The 27,224-nt window shown below is 32.1% G+C and overlaps 2 protein-coding genes across 3 annotated transcripts; one reads left to right on the top strand and one right to left on the bottom strand.

Annotated features, from left to right (window-relative positions):
• Positions 1–2,804: 2,804 nt before the first annotated feature.
• On the top strand, positions 2,805–7,222 carry DNK (P-loop containing nucleoside triphosphate hydrolases superfamily protein). The gene is made up of 5 exons (XM_022862524.2): positions 2,805–3,498; positions 4,457–4,918; positions 5,270–5,647; positions 5,726–5,793; positions 6,712–7,222. The coding sequence occupies exons 1-5, from the start codon at positions 2,950–2,952 to the stop codon at positions 6,929–6,931; spliced, it is 1,677 nt and encodes a 558-aa protein (XP_022718259.2). The 5' UTR covers positions 2,805–2,949; the 3' UTR covers positions 6,932–7,222.
• A 1,542-nt stretch (positions 7,223–8,764) lies between these two features.
• Positions 8,765–21,460, bottom strand: FANCM (DEAD/DEAH box RNA helicase family protein). 2 transcript variants are annotated; one of them, XM_089763494.1, is made up of 24 exons: positions 21,233–21,460; positions 20,856–21,135; positions 20,021–20,164; positions 18,781–18,863; positions 18,543–18,657; positions 18,290–18,381; positions 18,124–18,178; positions 17,923–18,044; positions 17,729–17,842; positions 16,922–17,115; positions 16,255–16,385; positions 14,633–14,693; positions 14,486–14,556; positions 13,938–13,987; positions 13,695–13,860; positions 13,364–13,491; positions 12,938–13,273; positions 12,788–12,854; positions 11,458–12,039; positions 10,896–11,369; positions 10,631–10,682; positions 10,219–10,362; positions 9,092–9,706; positions 8,765–8,987 (listed from the first exon to the last, which is right to left on the bottom strand). In XM_089763494.1, the coding sequence occupies exons 1-23, from the start codon at positions 21,284–21,286 to the stop codon at positions 9,100–9,102; spliced, it is 4,122 nt and encodes a 1,373-aa protein (XP_089619620.1). In that variant the 5' UTR covers positions 21,287–21,460; the 3' UTR covers positions 8,765–8,987; positions 9,092–9,099. The 2 variants fall into 2 exon arrangements, with proteins under 2 accessions (XP_089619620.1, XP_022718258.2); XM_022862523.2 differs by having other exon boundaries at positions 8,765–9,706.
• Between the last annotated feature and the right edge of the window lie 5,764 nt (positions 21,461–27,224).

Here is a 27,224-nt window from a genome sequence, read left to right as displayed (position 1 = left end):
TCACATGGAGAGAAAACCAAGTACACCACTTGGATTTTTTTTTTTTCAGAAGTTCATGTAAATAACAGAAAATAGATAGTAACTTGCAAGAAAACTGAATATAAAAGTTGCTGATAGCAGCTCAAGTCCTCCCTCTGATATCAGCTGCAAACATTTTCATCAAAATTTCCAATTGAAATTTCCTATTTGATTCCTAACTTTTTAGTTGCTCTACATAGTTATCCAATATTTTCATATCATTACACTTTAATCCTTATTAAAAAGTTAAATGGTAAATGAAAGAAATATATTTTCACCAATGAATCTTTTGACAATTGGACAATTTTGTATATTTTAGCCAAGTTAATTAATATTAAGTCCATCATTAACAATTTAAAGAGATCTTAGACACAAAACGAAACATTATTGAAAAACTTAATTAGTACATATTATTTAAGACCATTGGTTTAATTGATATTTTTGTTATTTGTTTTTTTTTTTATTATATTTTTGCAAAAGGAAAAAAAATACTAAAAATATTAACCAAAGGAACTTACTTTGGGAACTAAAAATAAATGTTTATTAAAAAGTATGAGACATTAAAGCATAGTTTATTTTATAATTTATTTAAATACGTGATGAAAGAACTTTTATAATACCATACATACGTTTTTGTTCACTAAACCTTTATAGTTTTATTTATAAACAGTAATTAGACACGGTGAAAATTATTTTTACCACGCAATAAAATAAAAGTAACACTTATAACAGAAATACAAACCATGGGTGATATTTAGATCCAACTTAGAGCGAAGCCCAAGAAGCCCAATTATTGAAACAAGTGTTAACAATTCGAACATTAAATAGAAATAAAGAAAAAAAATTATATAAACGAATTATAGTATCAAAAAGTTGTACACCTTATATTTAGATTTTTATATTATATCTATTCTCTATTTATATTCAATAAATATTTTAAATATATTTATATTTTTACGGTATTTAATAGTTATAAGTAATCCCATACCCATAATTTTTTAAAATAAATAAAAATAAAACAAAACTTTAGCTTTTTTTATTTTTATCTTTTATATTTATATACATTTTTTATGAATAAATATTAATATATTTCAAATAAAAATATATTAATTTTAATTAATTTAAAATTTATTTACTAAATATATAATTATATATACACGTAAAATAAAAGTGCAAGTATAAGATGAATATTATATTACCTATATTTATTTTTCGTATCAAATAAAAAATTTAAAGTTATACTCATACGTATCTTCACAATATAATATTCATAATTTATTTTTATTTGGGTAAAAAGTGAATTTCTCATTAAATAAGAGTAAAATTTTATTTTTAAGGTTAGATATCTAATTGATTTATTTTCATGAAATTAAATTGAATTAAAATTTTATTTATAAATGAAAAAGTTAAGTATTTAATTTAATAAAGACTGTTTGATATTTATTGAAAATTGAATGTTAAAATATAAATATATATTCTTATAATAGGAAAATATTGAATTTTGCTAATTTATCATTTTAAATTTATACCTTTAATTTTATTGCAGATAATGAAATAGTATTTTTAAAGGATAATAATTCGAAATATTTTAAAAGAAGATTTATTGAATGTTTTTTGCATTAAGTGATAAGTAATTTTTATTTATTTATCTTATTCAATATTTTTATTAAAAAAGTTAATTTTAAAATATATTATCAAATGCATTAAAAAATTTTATTTTCAACGCATTAAATTTTTTGGATGCGTTATCAAATAAGACCTAACTGAGATTCAAATTTAGATGAATCTTTCATATTTAAGATCATTTGCCAACTCTATTAACTGCATAAAAAGTAAAAAATAGCGGAGACATGCATCATTTTAAAAAATTATAAAAATAAAATAACATGAAATAGGTGATAGACAAGGCCAAATCAAAATATTACAATTATGAAGAGAGAAAAAAAATATGAAAAATAATTAAGGGCATATGACGTGTCACAATCAAAGTCAAGAAAATTTAAGTGATGATGACGTGTCCAGCTGGAAACAATTCTCTTAAAATCTGTCTTTTCGTCAAACAATGCTACATACTCTCCTCTGCCCAACCGCTTTTTAGCGGCACATTCTCCCAAACCCAAAAGAACAAAAACGCCCTTAAATCCTTTAATTTAAAAATAATTTTTTCTGTAAAATAAATAAATCTTATCTGTCAATGGAGGTTAACGCAAGTAATTAAAATTTAAAATTTGGATATAAAGTATTTTAGATTTAAACTTTTATAATCTTTTACTAATAAATGATTTGTTAGTCAAAAATTTTTTTAAAAAATTTTTAAATTTTTTTGAGTTAAAGATTTATCTTAATTTTAAAAATAAAATAATTTTCTCTATTCTTAAACTTTCTTTGACAAAAAAGAAATCTCATCTACTAATATTAGTAAAAATGAAATTAAAAGATTATTATCATATAAATATGATAATTTTAAGTTTTATATAAAATTTTAAAATTTATAAAAGTTATATATAAATTTAAAAAATAAAAATAATTTTTATTTAATATTTTAGGTGAATTATAATATAATAATATTTATATTTTATACATATTTAATATAAAATAAATAAAATGCAAATACTTTTATATTATCATATATATTTAAAAATTTGTTTATAAAATTTAAAATTTTCATTAAAATATATGAAAGACAAAGTCTAAAAAATCCAAAAATTAAAAATTAAAAAAAGAAAACCCTAACAATAATGAAGCGAAAAACCCTGCTTAAAAATGTGTTTACAGCTTGCAGAAGCAACAACTGCCAAAGCAAAACCCTTTTTTTTCTTCTTCTTCTTCCCGCCTCTTCTCCTCTTCAGCGCCCCTTTCTCTTCGTTTTGCTCTTCAATTCGACGAAACCCAAACACCAAACAAAGAAAAACTGTGAAATGCGTTTGAAGGATGCAGAAACTGATAAGAAGAAGAAGAAGCCCTTCTGGCTGTCCCCTTAATCCCTCTCTTCGTTTTCTTTCTCTTTCTCTCTCTCTTCCTTTCTCCTTTCCTACAAGTACCCCTTTTACTATGCCCACTGCCACTGTCACTGGCTCAGCTTGCGGCTCAGCCGTCGTCGCTCTCACCACCAAAAACCCTTCCTTTTCCCGCCGCTTTTACACCACTGCTACTTGCTCTCTTTACCGACCCAGTTTAAATCCAAGCACCTGTCTGCGGGCTTGGCCTGGGAGGGTTGGGGTTCGGCCGGCTTGGTGCCATTCGGCTGGGCCGGAGGAGCAGTTCGGTCCGATTCAAGAGTCCAAGAGTTTGGGTGAAAATGAAGGCAATGAAGAGGAAGAGAAGCCGATAAGGTTGAATAGAAGGCAAAAGGGGTCAGGGGTTTTAGTTGGGAGTCCGGATTTGTTGACGATTCCAGGTGTGGGACCTAGAAATTTGAGGAAGCTTGTCGAGAATGGGATTCAAGGTGTTGCTGAACTCAAGCAATTGTACAAGGATAAGGTTTTCTTTTCTTATACAAATTTTGTGTTTTGTTTCTCAAGCTGGTATGTCGAAGATTGAGATAAATATAGGCTTTTATTGCGTTAAAAAGTCCTTTTGGTTAAAGTATTTAGCTTTTTAGAGGCATGAAAATAAGAGTTTGTTGGTTATATTCCACCATCTCTGAAATGGGATTTGCTTTTTTTTGTTATTATTATTATTTTTAATTTCATTTGCTGGTTTACAGTATTGCAGGTAATGGGTGGTCTTTTTATTCCTCCTTAAAGTATTTCAGAAAATGGATGTATTTTTACAGCTCTTATGTATTGAATATCTTATCATCTACTTTACTGTGTGGATTCATGTCTCCGTTACACATATCTGACTCTTTATAGCTTCCAAGATTTTTCTTCCCAGAATGTGTAGTTATTGGATAAAACTTGAAGATGCCGCTGATGGAATTTGTTGTTTGTTAATGTGCTTGCAATAGGAAGAGCAATTATAAATTGGTTTTTGATATGACTATTTTCTTTTCTGAAAGTAATTTCCAAGCATGCCTCTCTACTAAGAAATGAAGTTTGCATTCTCATTTTCCAGGACCAAAATGTGCCTAAGGTTAAACAACCGTGTTTAAAGGGTTCAACTCCCTTCCTTTACTTTCCAATACACTTTTAATTACAATTCACCGGTATAACATCCACAATTAATGAGTGGGATCTGCTTGTGTGAATGGTGATGATGGGTGTATTAGAAAGTCATGGACAAAAAGAAAAGTAAAGGAGGGAAGCCCAATCTGTATCCAAAATGGTCCAAATGGTTGTTATGGTTGAGTCCCTGAACGTGAAGACTAGAGTTTTGAGTAGATTGGTTGAAAAAGTCATGTGCAAACTTATGTTTTCATATGCATTGAGGAAACTGCAGTTTTATCTGTGATGCTTCGATGAGATTGTTTGCTGAATTGGCTTTACTTCTTTTGCAGTTTTTTGGAAAGGCTAGTCAGAAGATGGTTGAGTATTTGCAAAGTTCTGTTGGGATTATCCACAGAAATCATGCTGAGAGTATAACAACTTTTATTAAGGAGAGCGTGGATGAAGAACTGAAGGATTCAAACTCTGATGTAAAACCAGCTGTAAAGAAACGGTTAACATTCTGTGTTGAAGGGAATATCAGTGTTGGAAAGACAACATTCCTTCAGAGAATAGCTAATGAAACACTGGAGCTACAAGATCTTGTTGAAATTGTTCCAGAACCCATTGATAAGTGGCAGGATATTGGACCTGACCATTTCAATATCTTAGATGCATTTTATGCTGAACCACAGAGGTATGCCTATACCTTTCAAAATTATGTCTTTGTTACAAGGGTTATGCAGGAGAGAGAGTCATCTGGTGGAATTAAGCCGCTTAGGTTGATGGAAAGGAGCGTTTTCAGTGACAGGATGGTAAGCACTGAATAGCTGTTTCTTGTTATTACTTTTATTTTTTTTTCTGTAGGTTATGATGATAATAGAGTTTCACTTTGTGGTTGTCATGTTCTGCATATCCAGAAGTTTTCATTAATATAGGTTTTTATCCTTTCAGGATTTTAAAATAGGTTTGACCCAAAATGAAAAAAAAAAAAAAAAAGGATTTTAGAAGTTCCTATGGATTTTTCAGTTTGACAATGACTAAAGTCATTGGATTTTAATCCTTGCAGTTCTTTTCTTCTTTTGGTTCATTCCAATCAAGATGAAGAAAGCTCTGACCTAAGAGTTTCAAGGCTGATAACTTTATCTCATTTTTACTTAATTAAGGTGTTTGTACGAGCTGTTCATGAAGCAAATTGGATGAATGAGATGGAGATCAGCATTTATGACTCATGGTTTGATCCAGTTGTATCATGTTTGCCGGGGCTTATTCCTGATGGTTTTATCTATCTAAGGGCAAGTCCTGATACATGCCATAAGAGGATGATGCTGCGAAAGAGAGCTGAAGAGGGTGGGGTGAGCCTAGATTATCTCCGTGACTTGCATGAAAAGCATGAGAGTTGGCTTTTCCCTTTCGATAGTGGAAATCATGGAGTACTGTCTGTTAGTAAGTTACCCCTCCAAATGGATAGCTCTCTGCATCCTGATATCAGAGATCGAGTGTTCTATTTAGAGGGTAATCATATGCATTCTAGTATTCAAAAGGTATGATGTTTTCGTTTGTGTGGAATTAGATTGCTTCCCTCCTTCCCACTGTATCTTAGGTTCTTTTCTTATGAACAGGTTCCTGCTTTGGTACTTGACTGTGAACCCAACATTGATTTCAGCAGAGATATTGAAGCAAAGAGACAGTAAGATAACAATACTTTCAGTTTTCATCATATTGTTTAACAGATAACAGTTAACTGAATATTTACATGCAATTTGAAATGCTGTGTTGATAGGTGTATAAATTCTTTTACTGGTTTGGGGGGTGGGGGTATTTTTGAGGAAGAATAATGGGGGAGAAGGGATTTGTACCTTAGCCTCGACCCTCTTAAAGAGAGGTAACAATCACTAGGACCTAGCCTGGGTCAAATGTCGAATCAGCTTTGCTCATCCAAAAAATGAATTAAAAAAAAAAAGACCTTCAATGGCGAATGGCTGGTTTCTATTTTGTTTCATCTCCTGACCCTGAAGCTATTAGTTTAAATCAAGAATGATCCTTAATTTGCATTTTATTCATTTTTTTAATGGAAAGGTGGGAATCTGATAAACTAGTGAGACCAATTTTCAGTTTATGCTAGACAATATAAACCTCTTTTGCTTATATCTTATTGAGAGCACCTACGCCTCCTATTGTCTATCAAATCAATACAAGGACAATGGACTTGAAAATGTGTCCTAAAATATCAAACTAGAAGCACTCAAGCGGTAACAATGTGTAAAGGATTGGCTTCATGATTTGTAGAGTTTCTTCTTACACTTTCATCATGCAAAGAGAGAAATTTTCATGTGCATCATTGTCTTCACTTCTGATACCTCTCTAGTTAATGCTACCATGATTTTATTTGTAAATGCTCCATGCCCTTCTTGGTTTGAGCCTGCTTGTCTTTTCAAAAATAAATAGATACTTATCATTTCTTCATTTATATTTTGTTGTTGGATTTTGTAGTATTTGTTATGTATCTGTTCATATAATGTCTCTATGTCCATGTCTTTAGCTTGAAAAGCTATTATATCCCATGCTCCTTTAGATTTAACTTGGTCCTGAACTGGCTTTGATGAAGGTATGCACACCAAGTTGCAGAGTTCTTTGAATTTGTGAAGAAAAAGAAAGAATTTTCATCCACTAAAGCTGGTGAAGAAGGCCAAGTGGGCAGTCAACCTCAGATTTTACTGCCCCATACCGGTGGATTATGGGTAGCAGATGGAAAACATTTCCCAGATTCCGCTCTCAAATCACTAGAATTCCGGCGAGCCATGTCATACATGTCAGGCTTAGGCTAGTCAGTTGTTGCTGGCCCCTTTTTCTTCATCCTAATCACGGTTTCGCGTCTAGATTTAACTGTTATTGTTGGTTGTGAGTCTTGTGGTTCTGGGTGCCATGCCTCGTGTAAAAATGTCTTTTAACCATTAACCTTTAGGAATTTAGAGATTGTTGTTATGCTTGTTGGATGGCTTTGGTTGGGTAAATCTTACTTTCTATTGCTCTTTCTAGGAAGTAGCTTTGTTTAAATGCGTTCGGTGTAATGGTTTTCAATGGAATGATGCTTTAAGAATTCAGATCCTTGATGATAACCGAGTAAACCGATTTGCTGAAATACAAAGAAAAGCTAAATCTAATAAGTAATGCTTTGTTTATAGGATAATTATTTAAAAACATTTCCAATTTCCTTTTTTATAGTTTCAAACAATCCCAACTTTTGAAATAAGAGTAAATATTACTCTTCCAACAAAATTTATCTTGACCTGTTATTGTTTCAAACGAGCTTGATTTATAATTTTTAAGCGAAGTTTGAAAATTTTTTTACTAAAAGTAATTAAAGCAAAAGCAAAATAAAAAAATTCAAAATAATAGATTAAAAGATTTTGTTATTTGAATATTGAGTTTAACTTAATTGGTTTACATATTAATTTTTAAATAAAGATATTAATTTTACTTATATTAAGTAGAAAATTTGATTTTTCACTCAATTGGATATGAGGATGGTTATTAAATGTTAGAATATGAATTAATATGATTTTAAATTTTTTATTTAAATATAAAGAATGAAACAAGAATAGGGACAGGTAATATAGCATTTGTCCCATGCTCATACTTTATATATATATATATATATAATAAATTTTTTATTAAATAATATAATTTTTTATTTTATATTAATTAGAATTAATATATTTTATTTTTAAAAAATATATTAATATATATTTATAAAAAAAACTTTTATAAATGTAAGATAAAAAAAGCTAAAAAAATATAATTTTTTTATTATTTTTTTAAACTATAGGTATTGAAATTACTCGTATTTATTAAATACTCATAAAGATAAAATGAAGATAAATTTAAAATACCAATTGAAATACAAGATGAATATAATATAAAAATTCAAAGATAGGATGGAAAATATTTTATCCATCTTATACCCTACCTATTGACATCCTACCTTTAAAAAATGACATTTAATAAAATATCATATTTAACTCTTAGCATTGTAACTTATTTCTCTATCTATTTTCCGGTTGCACCCTTTTTTGTATATAAAAAAATGGTTGTCACTTACATTTAGTATGTAAATTTTTGAAAACTTTTGATAAATTTTTAAATAGGTATTTTTATTAAAAAATTTAACTAAATTTTTAACATTGAATAAGTACTAAATAAATTTAAATTATAAATAAAACTTTTAATATTTATACATATTGATCTTCTCATTAAATTATATCAATTTATTAATTTAATTTATCATTATTATTTTTAATAAATCATTTTTAATAAAAAATTTAAGACTTTCAACCAAGTAACCTCATTTAAATCTTATCAATTATATCAATTTATCAATTTAATTTATCATTATTATTTTTAATAAAAAATTTAAGACTTTCAACCAAGTAACTTCATTTAAATCTTATCACGATGGATAATAATTTGTGTTTTTTTTTAATTTGAAAAAAAAAAATTCAAACATTGTCTTTGAGCAAAGAGATATGCATGAATTATTAAAGCAAATGCTCGTAATGTTAGTAGGATATTGAGTAGAGTTGTAAAGGGTATGTTATGGGCATAACAGGCATGGTTGAAAACAAGTGAAACAATGGAGACTGAGTTTGGAAAGTGTCAAATACTGGCAAAGAAGAAATGCTCAGCCATGAAATTTACATTATAAAATCGTTACTCTTGGTTAGACATTCTTATACATAAATACATCCCTTTCTCCTTTGAACACAAAAACTATACAAACTGTGCAATAGATTACATTAGAGATATCAATTTTATCCGTACCCAATAGAAAACCCCTATATTTTATCCGAATGGGATAGGGATTACACCACACCTTCCAATATCCTGATCCAAAAATAATAAAATAATAATAATAATCATGCAAAATAAATCATTTCCATGTACTAATATTTCCAGGAGCAATTTCACGGAGTAGTTAATTATTTTACCTCAATTACTATATCCCTAGATCAAACGATGGAGAATCCTTAGGGCCACCATTTTGCGGGTTTGATTGAGCAATTGTCTCTTGCTTCTCCAATGATGTTTCCGATGACTTGTTTTTGAGAAGCAAGGTAGCTTGTGCCTCCACAGCATCAAGATCAAGACTTGCATAAAATTGATCATCATCATCATCATCATCATCATCATCATCATCATCATCATCACCACTGACTTGAGGCTGCTGAGAAACCTTTCTTAGTTCTTTGCCTCCAACCTCATATTGCGATGAGAATTCTTGGTCTAAGTTAATTGCAGGAATAGACTCCAACTGGAACAAACTCAACTTTCGCTTTCTGCTTTGCATACTCTCATTTTCTATTGCAGAATCATTAGTTCTGCAAGGCATGGATACCGAGGAGATCCTCTCCTCTATTTGATACGATTCCATATGCTTCCTTTCAGGCTGATTTATGGACTCGGGTTGAGGTACCTGGAGACAATACAATGTCTTACCCGAGGAACACCCACTTCCATTATCTTTGCTCGTGGAAGCGACAGGGTCGGGACTAAAAGCAGAAGTTGGCTGCCTTACCATTGGTGATTGGCTAAGCAAGGAACGCCTGCAATAAAATAGCAATTAGTTCATTAAGGCTTCAACTTGGCAAAATGTGAATCAAAGAATCCAAGAGAAATGATAATAGAAGTATGACCTTTCATAATTTTCTTACAAGTGAAGATACATGATGGATTCATGGTTGGGAAATTGGATAACCGTGTAGACTAGGAAAGAAAATAACAATACTATTTGTTAAAAAAAAAAACAATCACGTTGAACCTGGTGTCATCATCACGTTGAAGCTCATGTCATCTTTAAAGAGGCTCAGTGGCTTACTTTATACATCTCTTTATATCTAATGCCAGTTTTATCGTACCATTTCAGTTTAAATAAATAAAAATTTTCTCAAAAAGATGTATAAAATTTGCAGATTTTAAGCCTAATCTGACTGTTCCGTTATGAAGTACTTGCTACACTAAAATAATTATATTTAATAATTTTTAAGGGTGAATGCTGGCAACCCCATGGGGAGTTTAAGATAATGGCAGAAACAATGAAAAGAAAACTGCCAGCTACCTGTAAATTGCCATCATGTCAACTCTACCAGATTCGGTCTGGGTACTGCCCGCAGTAGGATTTATCCTGTCATCTATGAAACTATCATCATACCATTCATTCTCATCATCTTCTTCACTAGAGATTTCGGCTTCCGTAGACACCCTGAACAAAAGATTAATAAATATATGAAATACTAATTAACCGGCCATAATGGAAGACATTTAATAAAAAAAAATGCATACTCAAATAGCTTTTGATATGGAAATCTAATATCCATTTTTCATCTAGTGGAATTTCGTGGTATAATTATGTGAAAGAACAAACTTAAGTATGAAAGCCTTTCCTCTGGTGTGCCACTGTCAAAAGTTAGCAACTGTTCCTTTTCTTTTTTTTTCTGAAAAATGAAAAAACAGTGGAGCATTGGACTTACTCTGCTTCCTCATCGATGAACGTTCTGACATCATTCACTGGCTTCTTTTTACCTGAAAACAACAATAGGTAACAGGCCTTATCAACAAGCTGTATATAAATTTTTTTTCTTGACATTCTATAACTTGATAAAGCTCTAAAAGTAATTAGGCTTCAAATCCAGCAAAGCATAAGATAAAACTACTCAATCAGGGGAAAAGCAGAAGTCAAACTGAAAAATCCCTGCACTGGAAATAACAAAAAATTTCACGTGTGACATATATTACCTCTACCAGGCTTTGTTTGAATACGACTAGCACCAGAAAAAGATTCGGCACGCTTTGCTACAGAGACAAAATAATTTTCCTTCATGCCTTTTGAGCTCTTATCTTTTCCACAATCCCCAACTTTGCGCAACCTTTTTAATCTCCGTGCATGCTCAACTGTCTCTACTCTTTTTTCAGAACTTAAGTGCCAACTTTTACTACCACTACTGTTTGTAAGGGGTGCCGAGGGAGTTTTGGCTACCACCACAAGTGGAGAAACAGGGCTACATCTTGTGCTAGAAACAGGGTTCATCTTAAGTGAAGGCATCATTTCATATTTCATGACTGAGACTTTTCTTTCACTGGGGCTATTGTCCATAACGCCCCCTTCATTTTCCACTGGACTCGAAGATCTTGAAAGCAGTTCAGTGCACAATTTGGGAGGTGATGCATCTAGAATTAAGGACTCATTTCTTATTTTCGGCTTTAAAATCCCTGCAAAATCCATGTTTATCGGGTTAGAATTAGTTACTCCGGCTCAGCAAACTTAAGAACATACAAAACTGTAAGGACAACCACTGACCACTATCAGTTATAGGAGACTCTGGAACAACGCCTATTTTCATCAAATTAGTTAGACGGGGACTAAGTTCAGTATCTCTGAGATCAATGCAACCTTCGTCAGCCATTTCACAAGTGCCACCTGGAGTCTTGGGGATTTTTTCTACTCCATCTAGCATTGTCTCTTTCTCGGAATCAGTTTCACAAAACCCAGGTGTCGATAAAGCATCAACTTTTATGCTTTTTGTCTGATCTGTTATGTTTAGAACAGCTTCAGTTCGCATAATTCCATCTGAAGTCTTCACATGGTTAGTATCTTGCTTCAAAGAACTTTGCAACTCTTTTATGCTCGGACTTACATGCTTAGAGTGCATTACATCTTCAAAATAAAGCGAAGGAACATATAAAATTAGGACCTTTCCAAGAGCATCAACAGAGACAAAATCAGAATCAAATAGGTAGGAATGTGCTTGGGGACTTCTGCATCCAGAATCTGGCCTACTATGTTTCTCCTTAGTTCTTAAAGTCCTCATAGATGATTCTGCAGAATCTGTTACTCCTAATTGAGCATTGGCAGTTGGAGAATTATCCAAAACTAGCAAATCTGGAATAATGGTTAACCATGAGAATTCAGCTGTGAAATTATTGATATCTAGTGTAACTTTCATAAAAGTAGATAGGAACAGGCACGCAACCACCATGTAAAGGAAAAAGAAAAGGTTTCTTAACATTAAGACCAAAAAGTTATCTAGATGTAGCTTTAATTGGTTGGAAACATAGTTCATAACATCCGGATTTTTTAACCATAGAATCAAATACGAAGAAGAAAGAGGAATAAAAAAGATGAAGACTGTTTATATCGAAAAGTTCTCAACAGCACATCAGTATGCTACCTGGTTTAAGACTCAAAAATAACTTCAATCCTATGGCCTATAAGAGTTAAGAAATATATGATGGGGATAAGGAAATGCAAAAAGATTCCACGATAAGTAAGAAAGCCTATTTATTTAAAAAGGTATCTCAAATTTTACATTACTATTTATTGACATATTTGTATCCATAACTTTTGCTAAATGTTTTTTGTCACAAACTAAGAGAAAAAAGAAAGCAAGGGAACAAAATATTGAATTTATGCCCTAGTTTCATCACTGAATTGGAGCAAGTTTCTCCTTCTCAAAGAAGGAGAAAAAGAAAAAAGAGCAACTAAAGAATGCTTCCTATCTCAAAACTAGGTTTCCAGCAAAACATATAAACATTTTAGTCTAAAATTACTCAAACTTAGCTTACCACATAAGCATTCTAAAAGACAAATTTGTCAAGAAAACCTTTCAGGCTGCTAAAGACAATATTACCTTTGCTATGACTGTCTTGTTGCTCAATAATGCCAGCTCCAAAGCAATCACCTAAAGAAACTTCATCCTGAATCCATCAGATAAATAAATAAGCAAGATTGAAGTTATATTGAAAGGAAAACAGTTCCAGAACAAAGTTCAAGTGTGAACCTCAACAAATAAATTCCCATTGCCTCCCGGAAACGTTAAGCCTTGCAAATATTGCATGGAATCTATCAGCATCTCTGTTCTACAAGAATGCATTACTTTACATACTTTGGAGGGAAATGCTTGGAAGCTAGGAAAGGCAATCAGTGAAGGTCGCCAAGTGCTCTCACTGGTAGGATGGAAATACTTGGCAATTAAATCAGTCTCTGCAACAGTAAATTTTTCCCTGAAAGAAGGTGTCTCAATAACATGATCATCTTTCACTTTTTTTCCACGAGGAACAAATTGTTCAATCGAGAGCTCAACAAATTGGACTACTGGTTTGAAGATGTGAGGAATCTACAGATAGAAGGTAAATAATATAAGGGTCATAAGATAGCAGTTGGAGCAACAAGAAAACATAACCATCTGTCTTTAGATAGTTCTCACCATTCTTGGACTGGAATGGAAATTGAAGCTAGTCATTCCCCCATTTTGCATGTGTTTATTTATAGACCGGCTGTTGGCTTGCTTTCGCATATAGCCCTTTAACTCTGACCCTTGACAGGCTAGAACTAGTATGACTTGTAAGAAAGCACTTGAATTATAAGCATTCATATTTTTTTTCTTTTTTTTTGGGGGGGGAGGGTGGGGAGGGGAGAGATTTTTAGAGCCATCAAATCGAAAAGTAGAAAGAGACAAATTTTTGCTGTATCATGCGAATACTAAACTCTAAAACCACTCAGTTTTTAACATGCATCATGAAACAACAAAAGGATATCAACTCGTCCATCATGCTTCCTTCCGGTTCTCCCCATCCGCTGAATCATCCTCAAAGGTGAAACATTTGCATCAAAACATATTACAAGATCAACTTCCATGATATCCAGGCCTTCTTCACCAATTGATGTGGCAACAATAGCATTGTAGCCACCAGCTCGAAATTTCTGTTGTTAAACATAATAAGCCAAGTACTGGAAATGAGAAAATCAGCCAAAAGAATTACTAAAATTAACATAATTACCTCCAAAACTGCCTGTTGAACTTTTTGAGACTGGCCTTTCAATGCTTTCCCTGTAAGAGACTATGGTTAACTTCAAGTTTGATTTTTAGGCATTCAACGAAAAACCAATTAACAATAGGTGGAGAGGTCACCCAAACATAAGGACCCAAGAAACCTTATAATTAACCAATCTAAGATAAAACCACTTTATACTCCCTTTCACTTGTAGGCCCAATACAAATAACTAGACAAACAGAAGGCTAATTCTGTAGACAATGAATACGACACAACAAACAACAAATAACCTTAGCCGTAATAACCATAATAAAACATCCAACTTAAAATAATCTGCAGCAAGTGGAGGGATATGACCAGAATATTAGGATCCAGCAAACCTCAAACTTAACCAATGCCATTTAACATTGATTCAACCATTACATAAAAAAATTTGCATCTTGAGCTAGATGCTTCAAATGATTCTAGAATTGTAGAATTTATACTTAAACAATAATGTTTATTATGGATGAAGCATACTCAATTGGAAAAGGTAGAAAAACAAAACAGCAAACCTGAGCTTTGACCGATAAACTCTGTTGCTTTGACTAAATCTCCAATATTTGCTAATGCATTCATTATGTCCCTAAAATCAAGTTTAATTATACCAAGGGATGGTAAGATAGTATACACAGAAAGTGTCACAAACAAGAAGAATATACCTGACACTTCCTCTAAAATTTGAGAAGATAATCACCCTGGAGTCTTGTGGATCTTTTGTTTCTGCAACATATATAGAAATAAATATAAAATTATTAAAAAAAAAAAAGAACTTAAATTGTGTACTAGATTTGTGATTAAAGCTTCACTCTGATCATAAAGTCTTTTTAAGAAACTTCTTATGCATCAAATATTGGTGCTAAATATCATCCACATTATAGAAATGAAATTCTCTACCATCAATAATAAAAATCTTCAAAAACCCTAACCATGATGATAAAAGGGATTTAAATGGATGAATTTTTTAGTATACATTTCTCCATTGTGGAATTCCTAATAGGGGTCAGGATCAAATGGCAAAGCTATTTAGAGCAACTTGAAAGAGAATCCAACCAAAAAGAGCTAGATTTCCCATGCTTCATCATGACAAGTTGATACAGTAACTGGTAGCAAGACTGAGAACCAAGGACTTTTTAAACTAAAAGCTTAATAATTTTATTTTCTTAAAGCTTGAAGATGTTCTCTGCAAAAAAATACAAGATCTGACCATCAAAATCACAAGGTTAATGATAAATAACACAGTATGGCCTATAGTTTCTCACTGTGTTCATAGCAAGACCAAACTTTGTTTCTTTCATATTTCTAATTTCTGTATTAGCAATTCAGAATCATAGTTTCTGCACATCTACATCATAGGGTTAAGTTTAGATTATTCTAGGAATTAGGTTTGTTTTTGGAGTCCAAGTTGGTTATTCACTTGTCTGCCAGTTAGCTTCCAATCAAGAATCCTCATCTTTGTAGGTTTAGTAGTATAGGACCTATCTTTATTTATTTTAATGTTTTTTATCAACAAAATTATGAGTATTTAGGTTTATGGAATCATGGATGACAGGCAGTATTTGTGCTTCTATCCATTGAATTGTCTCTTGCTATAGTGTTCCTGAATAACTCTTTGTAGCAGGAGGACAGCACCCAAAAACTTTCTTTCTTCTAGTTTTGCTGCTGGACAAAAATTCCGGCAAACTTCCCCATAGATCCCAGCACTCTCTTTTAGCTGCAATCTCAATTGAATCAAACTCTAATTTCCATCTACCATATCCTACCTGAGCCATATGCCTAAAATCCCAAATTCCAACCCTAGCCCACTATAAACTAAAAGTAGGCAGAATTCTAATGACTGACCTACCTCAACTTTTTACTATCCTTTTCTAATGCTCATTTCCTATTTTACAGAGTTGAGATAACAAAACTTAAAAGATTTATGTGAACCATCATGAAAGTATCAAAGTGAGTCAAAACTTGAGTACCTATCACCAATTTGACAAGAATAAGTAATCTTTCAAGTCTTAAATGAAGAGAATTATTTTTTTTTCCTTAAATTAAAATTCAAAAGCAAAATGTTAAAAGTCAAAACAAACTACAGTTTGTATTGCAAAGCCTCATTCGCTCACAAGCAGTAGCACAACTCTATACATAAAATGACTCCAATTTATCAGTTATTTGAAATTCAAGTTTCTAGCATCCCTAAGAAATAGGCTAATCAAAATAGCAGCAAGATTCAGGAAAGAGAGGCAAATCAAAACCACCACATGCGGGATTATAATTTAAATAGCAGATGACGTACGGAAATGGTTAATCAGTACTTCTAACATTTTCGACAATTTTGGACTTGGTGCACCATGAGACAAACTCCGTTGCATTAAAAGCTTTGCTTTCATTATATCTTCATTTTTACTCATCAATCTTGAAAAATGCCTGCAACAATCAATTCTGAATGCCTTAATACAGTGTTGGAAGACGTCTGGTTGACATAATAGTGGACATAAAAGTAGATTCAATCATATATAACATGCATTGTGTATGTCTGTCTGCATCTACACATCAGTGGTTCAACTCCAATAACAATTAGCAGAATTCTGTAATAAATCAACGCTACATTTCTGCTATCTACCATTGGCTAATGGTGCTTCCGGCCTTTTGATTTAAAAGAATAAATAAAAGAAATGTTAAAAAGTTAAATCTTAAAACACTGTTAATATTATCTGCCAGCAAATCCTACTTATCTGTAGTTATCAGAAAACAGTTACCAACATAAACTCTGATCAGAAAGCAATTTTTGGTTCTCAAAGAAACAGATAACACTCATTTGGTATTGAATACTATTTTTTTCTGTCTTCAGAAGCAATTTACTAAAGAGAGTATAGTCTAAAGAGTTCAAGGTTGGTTATCTAGTGAGTAAAATATGCATCTAATTCTTCATATTGCTGAAAGGAAAGTGATCAAACACATACCCTTGTCGCAACTTTTCCTCCAGCATCTCATATGCAGGTCTTATTCCATGGCTTGAAAGCAGCTTCCGTATGTGGTAAAGTGTAATAAGAACTGCAAAATATGCTTCAACTTCTCCATGCTTAACATGTGGAAGATCCGGGGGAGGTGCTTGACGAAATTTATCCCTTGAATTAAGTAAATCAACCGGGCTTAACTATCAAATGGAAATGTAAATTGGAAATAAGAATGATAGGACAACCCCCACTACAATAGTAGGAAATCAGAGTGATAGCTATATAACTTTCAAGCTTATAAATCAACAACTAAGAAGGTTCAAAAAATCAACCTCAATGTTATACCATTCCTTCAGAGAGTTAAGTAATAGATATAGACAATGGGATGTTTTATATTCAGACAAAAATAGAAATTGCAGAAAATTCACAGAAATTATATCCAAGCAATGCAATAAAAAAAAAAAAAACCAAGCATGTTCTTGCGATACTCAAGTCCTAGAAAGATAGTTCCAGTTCTAAGAACCTCATGTGTCGTTAGCATTCAGCATCAACTATTTTCCCTTGCTTCTTGTCCCAAATTGTTTTAAGAAATGTTGCCTCCAAAAGTGAATAATGAACTTTTTATATTGGATTAAATTTTCATAGCATGGCAATTAGTAGCCTCTTTTCATTTGGCAGCAAGCTGAAAGTTTCTAAAGTTCTAACAAGTACACCCATGTAAGGGCTTAGACTGAAAAGCTGAATAAGCTAAAAGATGCAGTGAAGATGAATTTTTAAAAAGAACCAAGAATTATAGCATATGTGGAACCATACAGTCTGATAGTCCCTGTTCTGAATAAGTCCAACTGCATGAAGCCTGGCCACATAAGGACGAATTACTTCTAACAACTGATTATTTACCTCAGCCGCATCTCGACCCAGTGGAACCTAGAAATATTGCAAGGAATATGTTAATTTTATTAGGAATAATAAACAACAAAATTTAAGAGAGACAAATTTTCAGATACCTCAATCAGTTCTAGCTTTCTGTTGTGAACATATGGACTAACATCATGGTCACTTTCATTGCGATATTCAAGTGTAGATATATATAAGTTGTCAATTATTTGCTGGATAGCGGGCTGCTTTGCTGAATAACAGCAATCAATGTAAGCATTTAAGGTTATGTGAAATTTTTGAAACACAAGAAGAAGACAATTGTAACTTACATCCTGGTGTTGCAGTCAAAGCTAATATTCTCAGCTGCACTTGCATGGACATTAACTACAAATTTAGAGTATCACTAGCATCTTTAATACCTAGCTCCATAAATGTTGCAACCAACAGCATACTCAAATCAAAGGGAGGGATTACAGAACGAAATGAGGAAACAACCTCACGAACTGCCACGCAATAGGAATAATTTCCCAATGATCGATGAGCCTCATCAATCACCAAACACACGAGGTACTTTGCCAAACATGTGCCTACAACAAGTTACTCGATGAGCAAAATCCAGCAAAAGAAGTTACCAGAAGGACAGTAAGTAGAATGGCAGAAGTTAAAAAAAAAAAAAAAACTCAGTCACAAGGTCACAATTGTTTGCTACCCATCCATAACATGCTATGAAATTACTTTAGAGAGTCACCAGATTGAATATCCTTCTCCAAAACTTGAGGAGTAACAAAGAAAACTCGTTTAGTCTTCCAAAAGATTGCTCTTTTTCTCGGACATATCTGACCTGTCATATCAATTGTCCATTCCTGCAATCAGTTTGATCTAAATATCTCAAAATATGTCAATAATTGTAAAACTGCACAATAAAAAAACCAACAGATGATAAATTCCTTGCATTGATAACAGGGGAAAAAGAAACACTGTCTTACTTGTGCAATTCCAACAATATTATGACATGCTTCTATTTGCTGCATGACAAGTGGTCGAGAAGGAGCAGCAAACACTATCTTCCCTGTCAAAGAAGAAAAATAGCCATCATAGTTTTATGGTTAATGATATCATTTGGAACTAAATTTAAACATCTGCAGTTTAAGGACATATCCTGTTTCATTTTGCAAAACTAATTGAAAAAGCTATACATCATTCTAAAGGTAAATAAACATTAAGGCAATAAATACTAAAATAGTAAGAAAACATTATACATCAGACTCTATATAAGAATTAGGAACCTAGATTTCTCATTTAACTAATTATCAATTCTTAACTATTATGAACAAGGATGTCAACCATGTTGTAATATGAAGCAAAATATTAAAAAAAAAAATGAATTTACTTCCATGCAAAGAGGAATCAGGGAAAACTAATAATTCACAAATTAAGTTCCATACTGAACTGGAGAAATTTACAAAGAAAGGAATTTTTCCATTAGAAATGCATCTACATTATCATAAATCAGTTGCACGCAAAATCACCAACCAGTTGTGCATGAAACATGAGAAAGCAGTGCCAACCCAACGTTTGGAAACTCTGCTGTTCTTAGTCTGAGAATTGATAAGAATATAGAAACTTAAAGTCCAAAAATCACATAATCTAAGAACATATTTTGATAAATGACATACCTAAGGGAGAAGCAAAAGCAAGAGAGGAGGAGATACAGCCATATTTTCCCTTTCTAATCAACATTAAAACAGGTAACAAAACCATTGGAGAAGCTCAGAAAGAACCTCCATATGATGCTAGATGAGAGAATCTAGCATCAAAATAAATGGAAAATCACTGGCCAAAGTTTCACGATGGCTAAATCCCTCTTTTAATCAGCAAAGCTTTGTCATTCAAATGATTATGAATGTGCAGGTTATGAAGATCATATAAAAGTCAATAGATTACGTGTTGACTCAGGCTGGATATTATGCAGCATAACAACAGCAAGGTAAGAAGTAAAGATACCATATATCATCGTTAGCATATTGCTTCTCAGATTCCTACACATCTAGCAATGCTTATTTACCATGTCCAATAACACTTTTTGCAACAGACAGGGAGCCTGTTGAGCTATTCACCTAAAACATAGATATCAGCCTAAAAAATTATTCAACCACTAAAGCATTTATAAATTTTGATGAGATTTTAGTAGTAAAGTTATATAATGCCCATGACATAAATTCTTACCATCTGGAAACCATCTGAAATAGTTATAAATTACAACTGCAGCAATAAGCGTTTTACCGAGGCCTGTTGGCAATGCCACTAATGTATTTGAAAATAATGCTGTCTTGGTTATTGCAAGTTGATAGTCACGAAGAGGGACATTAACTGCACTAACACAAAGGAAAGAATGTAACTTAAAAATACTTAATGGATACTTAAAAACAAATTCTTGATCCTTTATCCTCATTGTAACATACATATACTCAGTTATTTCAACACTACTATTTAATGCAACAATTGAGATACAAGCCACTACAAAAATAATGAAATAATAATAGTCAGATCGGCCTTTGAAGAAAGCTAATCCATTGCCTCAGCAATCAGTACAAAAGAATATGAATTTCTTTTGTGCAAAACATTTGACAAATCACCAAATATCCTCCTATGCAATTGCAGGGTGCACCAACATCAAACCAACATATAAATATATATATATATATATATGTATGTATAAAGAATTGCTACTAAGACTGTTAAATTTAACCCAAAACAATTGGAAACACGGAAAAAGGTATGCTAACAAAATTACTTCATCGAAATGCAATAAAATCATTCACGGTTTAATAGATTCCCAACTACCAATATTTGCTAAATCACCAAAGAAATATATACATACACATATATACAATGTGTGTGTATGTATGTATGTATTGACAAAACCTGCATAATCTGTTACCTAAGTTACCAATTGGTTCCCCAATAACGACACAAAAGAATCAAAATTTGGTTGCCAAAATACTCATTGGCCCAACACGAAAATTAAAATAAAAAACAAATTTAAGAAATAAATAATAACCCGGGTAAATCCAAGTTTTAGCTGCATCAGCATCAATGTGAACGGGTGACACCCTCTCCTCAGCCTCAACACCAACATCAACCTCAACCTCAATCGTCCGGTGATTATCATAAGAAAGCCTGGGTCCCACCTTCCCAATAAATCGGTCGAGCGTGGATTGCCTTGAAGTGTTTTTCTTAGAAAATTGTGGTAAAGGAGGAGAAGGGGCAAAATGGGAAGAAGAGTTTGCGTTTTCACATGCCTTGTCGATTTCTCTAACCGCAGCTTCCCAATCAAACTCCTACGTTGAAATTAAAACAAAGCAATACCCACCGAAGTCAATTAAACAAGAATCACTAATACAAAACAAAAGGGAAAGAGAGTGACAGTAGGGTTACGTCTTGGTCGCCGTCGTCTTCGTCGATGACATGGAGAGGAATGTTCGAAGCCATTGAACCTGCAATGAGTCTGTGCTGAAACCCTCTGAGAAATCGGAAAAGAGAGGGAAGACTGAAGAAGAGTTAAGCTTTAGTTTGGCGGCAAAACTTTGAAGGGTATTTTGGGTTTCGGCCGAAGAGAAGTCCTGAATACGCTGTAGTCTTGGGCCTACCCATTTGCTCAAGTATGTATCTTGACTGCTTGAGTTTGAGAATATTATTAGCATTAACAATATATATTATTTTAATATATTTTATTTTTTAAAATATTAATATTTTTAAACATAGTTTTAAAAAATAATTTTAAAATTTTTATTAAGAAAATATTATATAATTGACATGGTGGGTTGGGCTCAAGTTTAAGTTTTTACACATTATTTTTATGTATGTTTTTTATTTTTATCTTTTTTTTATTAAAAAAACCATTATAATTTTTACAGATGAAGACTAAACCTAGTAATCTAAAACACAACATGAATATGATGCAAAAATAAAACACGAAGGTGACATAGCTTAAATTTATAGTAATAACTATATATGGATTTAACAAAATAAAAACAATTATATTTTATATTTTCATATCGACATGAATTATGACACATAATTTTCATATAAAAATGGTACGAATACATAAATTTTAATATTTTACATAATAAAAATATATGAATCGTCAGATGAAGACTCTTATATTTAATGATATTATTGGTTTTTGTTTTCTAAATTAGTTAATTAGTAAATGAATTTATTGTTTTATGCTAAAAATATAAAAGAAGATTATGCAAATCATAACTCTCTTTTTTCATAAAAAAATCTATCAATAAATAAAGATTTTTAATGACAAAAATGTATTTGGAATTTCAAAAGCAAGACAATATTTAGAAAAAATTTCATGTGAAATCCATATAGTTTAGCAAAGGGAAATTGACTTTCATTAAACAACATATATCTCGAGCTAAAAATTTTATCGATTTGAGTACTTCAAATACTCAAAAAAGACAAAAAGTTTAGACTTTGATTCTAATTTGCAAGGGGTATAAGGTTTTAAATAGAGTAGTCTAAACAACCAAATGCTTACAAATTTTCATAATTTGGTGACTAGTTAAGCAAAAACTCAAAAGGAGATTTGTCTTCTTTTAAAATAATAAGTAGCAGTAGAAAATGTAAATAGTCAATATGCAATTGGCATAAAATGTTGATGCAAAAGCATAAATCTAGTTTCAACAATGCTTCTATGCATTCTTTCAACTATTACAATATATTAAAGGGTATAAGGAGGAGTTTGTAAATATAGCATGCCACACAAGTTAAAGAATATATTAAGTTTGTTGTACTCACCACCACAATCAAAATAAATTAAAACAATTGATGTTTTGAAATAGGTTTCAACAATGGATTTGAACTTAGGAAACAAATTATAAGAGTCGACTATCCCTTAAATCAGTCGGTATGTTATTTAAGTTGGCATTTGGAGATTACAAATTTAAGAGAACTTATGTGTATAATGTCATCTTCAGCGAGGTAAGTAATAGAGCATGAAATTTATGGGTAGAATGGGAATTTAAAAAAAAAAGGAAATAAATCATAGATATTGTCATAATGTCTAGATCCGGGGATCTATCGCTAGACATTGACTTTTAGGGAGTCGCCACCAATCTTTTTTTATCTAGGTGCGATTGGCCACCTAAAGAATCTGTCCTTTCAGGAGACACCTAAGTTTAAGGGTCCCTAAAAGAATAGGTTCGGATCTGCTAACCAGAACAGGGTTCGGGAGTTTGGTTACGTGTGAGGAAGGTTATAGCACCCTCACAACGCCCATCAAAAGATGGTACCAGCTTAAATTTGTGTTATCCAAAAGCCTTAAAATTTTACCAAGTAATTAATTATTAAAAATTTTTCTCAATTGACTCTAATACTTTTAGCAGAAAATTGAGAAAATTCTCTCACCTCGGGAGTATGCAAGAAAAACTACTGTTTCACTTGCAGAGGCTCCATCGTCGGATTGGTTAAAGAAAAATCAAAATCAAAATCAAAATAGAAAGGAAGGAGAGAATGATTGTTCTTGTGTGGGAAAAATTGATACTTTTAACTTTTCTCCAAAAATATTTTTTGGAAATTTATTTTTAAGGAAAATTGATACTTTCAACTTTTCCCTAAAAATATTTTTTAGAAATTTTGATTTTCAAGGAAAATTGATACTTTCAACTTTTCCTCAAAAACCCTTTTTTGAAATTTATTTTTAAGGAAAATTGATACTTTCAACTTTTCCCTAAAAATATTTTTTTGGAAAATTTGATTTTTATTTAAAGAAAATAGAATAATAAAAAAAAATAAATAAAGAAAAATAAAGAAAAGTAAAACAAAAATAAAAATAAAATTAAGATAAAAAGAATATTAAATAAACCTAATCTAATAAATAAAAAAGATAAAACAAAACAAATAAACAAATAAATGAAAATAAAAAAAATTCAAAAAAAAACTGGAGCGGCTCGGATCGCGGCTCAGCTCGGCTCGATTCACGAAAGAGAAACGGCTCGGAGGACGGCTTGGAAAGCTCGGCTCGGAGAGGGGCTGGCACGTGCGGGTCAGGAAGCGGGTCGACGCTCGGGTCGGGTCGGGTCACGATAAAACGCGCAGATCCTCTGGGTCACTTAAGGCCAAAACGACGTCGTTTTGGGAGGGTATAAAAGGCAGTTCTCTTCGTTTTTCGACAGAAACCTTCTTCCCTCTCTCTCTCTTCTTCCTTTTTCCTCTCCCTTCTCTTTAAAAGTTGAAGAACTCCGGTGAAATGTTCGTTGGATTCTAGAAAATGTTGTCAGAATCTGGAAAATTTCACCGGAAGTTCATCGGAAGTTGGCCGGAAGGTCACCGGTTCCTGGGATTTTTCGTCGAAAACTGGGCAGGTCGTCGAAAATTTCAAGTTTGGCCAGAATTTTCGTCGAAAAATTCAAACTTCGTCGAAAAATTCAACCGAAATCTGAAATTTCCAGAAATTCCCAAAAAAAAAATCGCCAAAAAGCTTCAAAAAATTTCTTCTCACTCCCAGAACACTCCTAAACCTTTTCTTAGCTCTCTATCCGTCCCTATTCTCAATCAGTAGCTTTTGCTTACTGTTTTCTATGTGTTCAGCATCTGTTCCAGGAGGTCCCTTTTATAGGGATTGATCAGGAGTTCTTGATCAATCTCAATTCCTTCTTGGACGGGGATTCAATCTTTGAATCCAATCTGGACTCTCTTGATTGAATTCCCCTTCACAGTGGGATTCTTCAACTTTCAATTCCAGCCCTCCAAAATCAAATAAAAAAAATAATAGATAATTAGAAAAGATAGGATAAATAATAAGAAAAAATAATAATAATATCAGATTTACAAAAAACCAGATAAACGGAATAAAAGAAAAAAAAATTATTAATAGATAATACAATAAGATAAATAAAAAAAATATTAAAAAATAAAAAAATAAGAGAAATAATAAATAAATTATAATATATAATAAATATAGAACTATATAAATAAAATACATATAAATCTATTCTAAATAAAAAATAAATAAATACAGATATACATATATTAATACATAATAATAATAAATAATAAAATACATAAAATACAAAAGAAAAAAATAATAATAATACAGGATAAAAATTGAATTGGGCCTTACCTATTTGGGTCAGGCCCAATTGATCTGGGCCTGGACCCAATTGGGTGTCTACAGCTGCCCCTCTTTGCACATTTTTTGTGAAACAGAAATTGCGCAAAGACGTAGACACCCACTCAAGACTCAGCTCAACATTGTCATTTTTTTATTTTTTGTGTTTTTTTGTTTTTTTGTTTTGTTTTTTGTTTTTTTTGTTTTTTTTGTTTTTTTTATTTTTTTGTTTTTTTTTTTTTTTACCAAAGCTCCTCTAAACAGAGGCTCAACGACTTTGCAAAACATAAATTGCTCCTCTAAATAGAGGCACCACGACTTTGAAAAATAAATTGCTCTTCTAAACAGAGGCACCACGACTTTGAAAAGTAAATTGCTCCTCTAAACAGAGGCACCACGACTTTGAAAAAGTAAATTGCTCCTCTAAACAGAGGTAACAAAACTTTGAAAAGTAAATTGCTCCTTGACAATCATGTCCAAAGGAGTTGAAAATTGTGTTTGAAGGAATTTCAGGAGATTATGCCCAAAGGTCTTATCAATCCTGATACCAAAAGACATCATATTTCAAGGATTAGGAACTTACCTGACAAATTACAAAATATCTTCATATCTGTCTCATCTATGTGGGATGTTGGAACACCCCTGCTTCTTGAATTTATACACTATACTTTCCTGAAAGTAATGTATGCTATGCAATGTGCATGAATTTCAATGCATGCTATGCAAATGTTGGCCAATTAATTCCTGTTCAATGTATGGTACTCAAGTTTCTCAAGCTTTTTTCTTAAGCATCAAGCCTTTTGATTCTTCAGAGATCCAATCGAACCAGTGTAGCTCTCAATTGTCCTTTTCACTCACATTCTTCCTTGTTCAGTTTCTCAATACTTTGAAATAAGTTTCATCAATCGATCATCACTTGACCATCATTCAATGAATTTCTCAGTACTAGCAAATTTTAAAACAAGTTTCATCCACCATCATTGGGTCATTGTCTCAGCATTAACCATTCCAAAACAAATTTTGTCCACTGATTGTTCTCACCATTGAATCATAACTTACAAGTCATATCGACCAATTCATCATTGTACTCATTTCTTGGTTATACCACTTTTCAAAATTTGTCCCATCATATTCTCTATTTAGTCACATCATATGTCCTTCCAAATAATCTCTTTTAGGTTTCTGCCATTTCTTCATTTTGTCACCACCATCATCTTAGATTTCTTAAGCACATATTCATTCATTCATTATCATTTCAAATCTTGACAAATACAATGCAATCAAGCATTTTCTCAATTCATTCTAAGGGTGTAACAATAAGAGAACAAAAGGTGAACTATGGTAAAGATAATCAATAAAGATCCATTTTGGTATAAAACAAATGGACATATGTCATTGGGATGGATGGTATGTCCAAATGATGAATATTAAGACAATTCTCAACATTAATCTAGGATTCTTTTTCAAAAACTCATTCCATTTACTGTTGAAGTCAACTTGAGCTTGGCGAACTTTGCCCCAGTCTTTGAAGGATCTTCAGATGTCTTCGATCTTCCATTCATGTAAGCCATTTGACCTAGATCTTTTTCTATCAACCTTTCAGGTTTTCAATTTGAATCTCCTTTTTTCATTTTCTCATTTCTTTCTCTTTCTTTTTTTTTTTCTTTTTTCATCATCTTTTTTTTCTTTTCTCATTTTTCATCCATTGTTAATATCTTTCATACATCAAACTTTAGAGCCTGATTCCATTACTTTCTCATGAGCATACCCTCGCTCAACATATGATCATTCAGGTTGAGTATTCACACTTGATCCAAATGAACTTTTCAAGGTTGTAATGTAGGCCAAGGTGAAGGGTCATAAAAAAATGGATATAATAGGCTCAAAACATGTATTAAAAAGGTTCAAAACCAAAGGATCACTTGATACAACTTGGCATTTTACCCCACATCGTTTCACTACTTTTTTTTCCTCACACAAAGGATTCTCATTACTTTACCCCAAGTCATGTGTGGTATTTTTTCTATTTTATTTATTTTATTTATTTTTTTATTTTTGAGACCTTTTGTGAAATTTTTTTTTTTCAAAAATTATCCCCCAGTGTAGAGGGTGATCCTTGGTTAGGGTTCTTCAGAAAAAGAAATCATAACAGGCTCAAAGGGATTGCAATAAATGGTTTTTCAAATGGTAAAAGAAATATGGCCTTTTTTCATCTAAATTGTGAATACCTTTCTTGAACATTATCAAAGCTCATGAATCTGTATAAAAGATTACACATTTTCAAGACATATCTATTTCACCTCCGGT

This window comes from Durio zibethinus, chromosome 7, assembly GCF_047325235.1.
Source record: "Durio zibethinus cultivar Kanyao isolate XHJ-2024 chromosome 7, ASM4732523v1, whole genome shotgun sequence".
Classification (NCBI taxonomy): Eukaryota; Viridiplantae; Streptophyta; class Magnoliopsida; order Malvales; family Malvaceae; genus Durio; species Durio zibethinus.
The sequence above is the reverse complement of the archived record's forward strand: the minus strand, read 5'-3'. Positions and strand labels throughout refer to the sequence as shown.